Source organism: Cynoglossus semilaevis, chromosome 17, assembly GCF_000523025.1.
Source record: "Cynoglossus semilaevis isolate Cse_v1.0 chromosome 17, Cse_v1.0, whole genome shotgun sequence".
NCBI lineage: Eukaryota > Metazoa > Chordata > Actinopteri > Pleuronectiformes > Cynoglossidae > Cynoglossus > Cynoglossus semilaevis.
In genome coordinates this window covers 4,284,143-4,289,775 of record NC_024323.1, presented here as the reverse complement: position 1 = coordinate 4,289,775, position 5,633 = coordinate 4,284,143, and the positions used below count along the sequence as shown (strand labels likewise).

At 37.2% G+C, this 5,633-nt stretch overlaps 1 protein-coding gene across 2 annotated transcripts; it reads right to left on the bottom strand.

Moving 5' to 3' along the window:
* Positions 1-6: 6 nt before the first annotated feature.
* si:ch211-198m17.1 (protein HEG) lies at positions 7-5,627 on the bottom strand. 2 transcript variants are annotated; one of them, XM_008329476.1, is made up of 13 exons: positions 5,568-5,627; positions 4,893-4,946; positions 4,338-4,436; positions 4,126-4,235; positions 3,982-4,040; positions 3,763-3,890; positions 3,509-3,643; positions 2,186-2,228; positions 1,570-1,607; positions 1,386-1,473; positions 974-1,166; positions 474-506; positions 7-168 (listed from the first exon to the last, which is right to left on the bottom strand). In XM_008329476.1, the coding sequence occupies exons 1-13, from the start codon at positions 5,620-5,622 to the stop codon at positions 40-42; spliced, it is 1,164 nt and encodes a 387-aa protein (XP_008327698.1). In that variant the 5' UTR covers positions 5,623-5,627; the 3' UTR covers positions 7-39. The 2 variants fall into 2 exon arrangements, with proteins under 2 accessions (XP_008327698.1, XP_024920574.1); XM_025064806.1 differs by lacking the exon at positions 474-506.
* Positions 5,628-5,633: the final 6 nt, after the last annotated feature.

Below are 5,633 nucleotides of genomic sequence, written 5' to 3'. Positions count from 1 at the left end.
TCAGATTCAGTTCAGTTTAGTTCAGTGGGCAGCAGAAGCTCAGCTTTTCTGGCCATCTCCTGGTAAAAAGTATGGGTTCTCGTGGCCTTGGACCAGGTAAGAGTAACGAGAATTATTTTTACCTTTGAAGGTCTTCATTACCTCTGGGTTGAGATCATATGATCCAGTCTGTAACACGAATGAAAAGAGTTAGTGTGAGTCTGAGGGAGGGCAAAAATAAATAAATAAAACACATCCAAAAACAAACACTTCAAAACCCAATGACACAAAGAATTACAACATCAACATGATTTTGTTTTTTAACAACATGTGATTTTTTTCCCCCCGAGCTCACTCACAGGGCCACAGTCATGACCAACTAGGTGAAGCTGCCCATCACCCAGAATGCACCAGGACTTTCAATTGTGGAAAACAAAGACAAAATCAAAATATGAGGAAGAATCAGAATCCAAGAATCAGTGTCATACCCTTACCTTTTTCCATCCTGACTGCTTCAGCCGAAATCCCTAAAGCAAGAAAGTCAAGAAAAGCAAGGCCAAGAGTAGGAGGCTACGTCAGTGTAAGTCAGAAATATAGAGAGCAACGTCTAGCACTAAAAAGTCCATAGGTGAGTAAAATGGTTTTGAAAAGTCTCAAGTATGATGTTAAAAGTCGGGGTCATGTGATAATAAAGTCTAAACTATGAGAAGGTCCAATTTGAGGTCTGATCTTCTTTCCACGGGCAGGTACAGTTTGGGCTTCCAAACATACAGCAGCTGGTTCATTGGCCGATAGTATCACATTATTCAAGATTTTCATTTGATGGTGAAAATATCGATCTGGCAATTTAGGGGATTGTGATAATGAATCAAAGTACAAGCTCAATAGTAGAGGCGGCAAACAAGTAAAATATCGAATTTCTGATTTAGCATCACGACTGCAATCAGATGAGGAGTCCGACGGTTTGACTCTGAGAATTTTAATGGGAACTTACCAATCCATTGGACTGATCCTTTTTGTTCACCAGTGCTCTAGTGCTGCCCCCTTCTGTCATCTCTATGTTAGAGGGTGCATCCCAGTGAGTGGTAGCCCGAGGGATGGAGGTGACACCTTCTGGCCAAGGCTGGTTCTGTTTATCTGATGAATAAGGGCTGCTGCTGTAGTCTGACTTGCCATTAGAGCGGCGCCTACACAACAACAAAACTACATTTACAAAAAAGTTGGAACAAACATCTATGGTTTCATAAGTCACTAACATCAAATACATTTCCTTGAGACAACTAAAGGATGTTTGGTTTAATTGAGACCTTTTATATACAAATATAATGTATTTCCTGGAATCAAGGTCTACTGTAACTGTTTCATTTGTTTCAGATAAAAAGAGTCCCTGACAGAAACATCCGTACCAGTAATGGTATATGAGCTTAGCCAGAAGCAGGATGAGTAGAATTCCTCCTAGAACACAGGAGACGACCACCACTGCCAGCAGAGAAGCTGTAAACACACAGTGTAAAATATATTGTGTATAACTAAAGCGGTGCTTCATTCAGTCAGTCACTTTACATTTCAAATAATGTTTTTTTCCCTTACAGTCTTTGCAGTTAAAGCCGGAGTATCCGAAAGAACATCTGAAAAATAAGCCAGTGGAGCTGGGTTAGTATTAAAACAATATAATATAATGATCAGTTTTGGTAAATAAACTGCATTAACTAAATAAAGTTTAACTAACAAAAGCAGTCCATTATTATTATACTGCCCAAATTGGCAGTTAAATACACAGGGGGTCCTCGGGTTATGTCGGGTACGGTTCCTATCTGCGTCGTGATTTGGATTTGCCCCAAGTCTGAACTTTCATACAATTATACATTTCAAGTCACAAAATATGTGCAGCAATTTGACCACACGGTGTGCTGTTTTTCTTTACTCAACACTGACAGCATGAAAACAGAGCAGTCTGCCTTGTCGGAATGAGAGAACAAGACATTCAAAATAGGTTTATACATTGAGTGTGGCAACGTGACGCCAAAAAGCCAAAGGTCATGGACATCGTAAATCGAGGACCCCTGTGTTCAGATATATGAACGTTGAGAATTTCAGACAACATTTTGGAACTTTTAAGAACATTTTTCCCAATCCCTGCTGACCACAAACATCTCCTGACATTGTTTACCTGACTGTAAACCATAAATAAATTCCCAGTTCTCACCTTACACACTCATCATTTACTGCCTTCCAACCACTTGGACAAGCTGGAAAAAAATTGAGAAAATTAAGAAAATTAACCTCTCCGTCTGGGAAGCATAAATCACAACGAACAGTTAGTACCCAGTTTCCCAGGTCTGGGCAGAATTCATTACAGATTTCAAAACATTTCAGCTTCACTTCTAAATCATGGATTAGAAACCACAGGAAGAAAAAAGAAACACTAAACGTTCATTTGGCTTATAATAATAATAAAAACAAATAATGCAGCCACAAAAAATAAAAGATTCATAAAAGTGATAACAGATATAACTATTCACAGCTTCTTCTCATTCCCATTTAGACATAAATAGTCAGACAAAGCAACAAGTTTTATGAGCTCATAAATGTCGCGCTAAAGTTCGCCTTCAATTCTCCCCGAGTTGGTTAATATTCTCAAAAGCCTGTGAACAGTGCTGGTATTTTTAAATATGTTATTCGTAGTCAACGGATAAGGAAAGAAGAAAACCAGATCAAATTTAACTGAACAAAGCAAGAATCAGTTAACTACATAGCTACAGTAGTTGTCTATGAGTACCCACAAAATATACATTAAAATAGAAAAGCTGCAGTTTGATCCTAAATAATGCACTAATAATTTAAAACTAAAAACAAATAGAGAGGAATTAAATTTAGCCAAACAATTACTGTATCCTTAAGATAACGAAAATGCCAGCTTAGAACCATAAACATGTTTGTATTAGGGCAAATTTATCCAAGTACTAACCTAAAATGCTCCTAACACTGATTGTAAATGAGTCTGAGACTTGGTCTGTTTTTCTTTTTTCTTTTCTTTTTTTGTTCTTCCTAAAGCTAATCTCCTTGGTCACAACCCTGCTCATGAAAAAGAATCTCTGATTCTTCTGCTCGTTTCCAGGGTAACAATACCATTAAAAAGAAATACATTTTAGAGATAAATGAGGTGTGGGTCAAAGTCTGTCTTGTAGAAAAAGGCTAAGACTCTTGACCTTGTGTCTATGTCTCACATCCTGCTGGTTCTCTGCCTCTTTCTCTCTCATACATACACACACACAAGTACTAAGTCAGAACAAGGGCGTTTTTATAGAGTTCTCTTCACTGTAGCCCAGTCTGTGAATGTTTTTTAAGGGAATGTCTGATATATTCCCTGACGCAGTGGGTCATTTGTTCTTATACTCAGAGTGCAACACACTGTAAATACTAGGGCCGTCAAACCATTGAAATGTATAATCTCATTAATCTTCACAAGGGAATAGACACATTATCTTGACAGCCAAAAGAAAGAGGTGATTTGAACAGTTGTCTTTACCTGTACAGCTTGAGTTTGAGTACGGATTGGAAATGTAGCCCTCGCTACAGAAACAAATAGCCTGGCCACTTGTGTTTACGCATCGTGTGGTGGAGACATCACATGGAAATGGCTGCTGCCTACAGAGGTCCGTACCTGAGTAAGTGCATGTATTAAAATTGCATGAGGGAAAAAGAAACTATTAGAAACCAAACATTATTTTACAAATGACATGTTCTCTTTCTAACCCTTGTTAATATTTTTACTGTACTTACTTTCAAAAATGGTATCATTAAAAAATTTGTCTTCTTTTACAGCTCTCTGAATGGTCTGATCCACCTGCTCCTGAGTGAGCTCGGTGTTTTTATAGATGTTATTCACAGTTGCTCGCACACTTCCTTCTCTGGAGGTTTAAGGAAAGGATATGATTTGTAATCTTTGACAAATTGCATAATTTAATTTATTATTGTAGAATGAAAAAGAAAGCAACTCACAGTAGTTGCACAACTTCAGATCGTACATATCCCGACTGACCAAATAATGTCCTGTTGAGCTAAACGCAGAACAAAAGGTAGTTTATTGAGAGAGCGTGGCATTCATCATATATAGTTAAGGTATAATTAAAGTTCACCACCTACCGCAGCTGAGATTTCTGCTGCTGTGTTCTGAAAAACTTTAGAAGCCCTGTTATTCATCTCGGGGTCATATTTCCTGGACCTGAAATGAAGCTGACCTGGAAAAACCTGGGCTGAGTGCGGGAGAGGAGAAAATAAAGCAAAAGTTAATGCATTGAAAATTTCAGTACAACAAAATATTATGATTTCAACATTCACATGACATTATTTGTTACCAGGTACACAGCGGTCATTCATCAAGTAGCTTCCTGTGATGCACTGGCAAACGCTGTTCAAACATACACTATTTAAGGGGCATGGCCTGGCTGGACACACTGAGGAGACATGAAAAAAATAACACTGAACAAGGGACATCCGACTTGTATCTCATGTGATATGGTTTGGATGAACCTGTAAAAGGTCCCATATGAGAAATGGTAGCAAACTTTTTTTTTTAATTGTGGCTGTGATGGACAGGCAATACTAGTACAGTATGAAAAAGTTAATGTAAAAGTTTCAGGAGTGGGCTTACAACTGTTGATATTCATACTCGTAGATCTTGAACCAGTAAATCAAAACAAAAATTTAAACACAGAGGTGCGATGATACTAGACTTTGTAAAGAAGAAAACACAGATCTTTACTAGATATTTACTGTATTTTGTCATCATCTAAACATACTGCATTTCTTAGTAATTTCTGTTGGTAAATGTTACATTTTAAATGTAAACAAGAGTTGTGTTTTACCACAAGGATGCACAAAGTTTACAAATTTGGGTGACAGTTACATACCGACGATTGGGCTTTGTGTGCTAATGGGTGGGGAGGATGTGGTATTGGCGGTCACTGTCGCACCAGAAAAAAAGAGAATGATTAGATTTACATCAGCTTCTTGGCTTTAAACAGACAACATTAACACAGGTCTTTATGCTGAATTTAACCAAAAGTGTTTTAACCATTGTGGTAAAATAAATAACATTTATTCAAACACACACAAAAAGATGTTACATGAGGGCATACAAAAGAGTCAACAGAGTTTGTTGGTCCAAAATGAATTAAAGATGCCAACTATAAAGTGTGATAAAATATGTCTATATCATATACTGTAAAATGTATATATTAAAAGAAGAAAATGAGGTAAATTTAGCCTAGACCTAAAAATGCCAAAAATTACAAAAGTGTAGCCAAGAAAAGCTAACAGTTGCATAATATACAGGAAAAACAAAGCTAAAAAAAATAAGGTATCCCAGTGTCCTGCAGAAGAAATCTTTTTAGATATTTTTAAAAAAAATAAAAAATAGCCCATTTTACAACCTTTCCAGACTAATTCCGCTATAGAAAGTTGTTCCCACACTGGAGAAGACAATGTTACAAAGCCTTAAAGTTGTACAATTGCAACGTGTAGGTTGACACCAATAAGAATGTCATTAAAGATATCTGAAATAAAGAAAACAAATATAATCTTACCTCCTGTGGTGGTATTTCCACTGGGGGTGGTGATGTGGGTTGGAGGTGTAGTCATAGTTGTGATGT

Coding starts and splice junctions, on each gene's coding strand:
- si:ch211-198m17.1 (XM_008329476.1), bottom strand. CDS start 5,622: ATGACTACACCTCCAACCCACATCACCACCCCCAGTGGAAATACCACC. Junction 1,167..1,385: donor AAGCTCATATACCATTACTG/GTACGGATGTTT, acceptor GTTGTTGTGTAG/GCGCCGCTCTAATGGCAAGT. Junction 169..473: donor AGCAGTCAGGATGGAAAAAG/GTAAGGGTATGA, acceptor TTCGTGTTACAG/ACTGGATCATATGATCTCAA.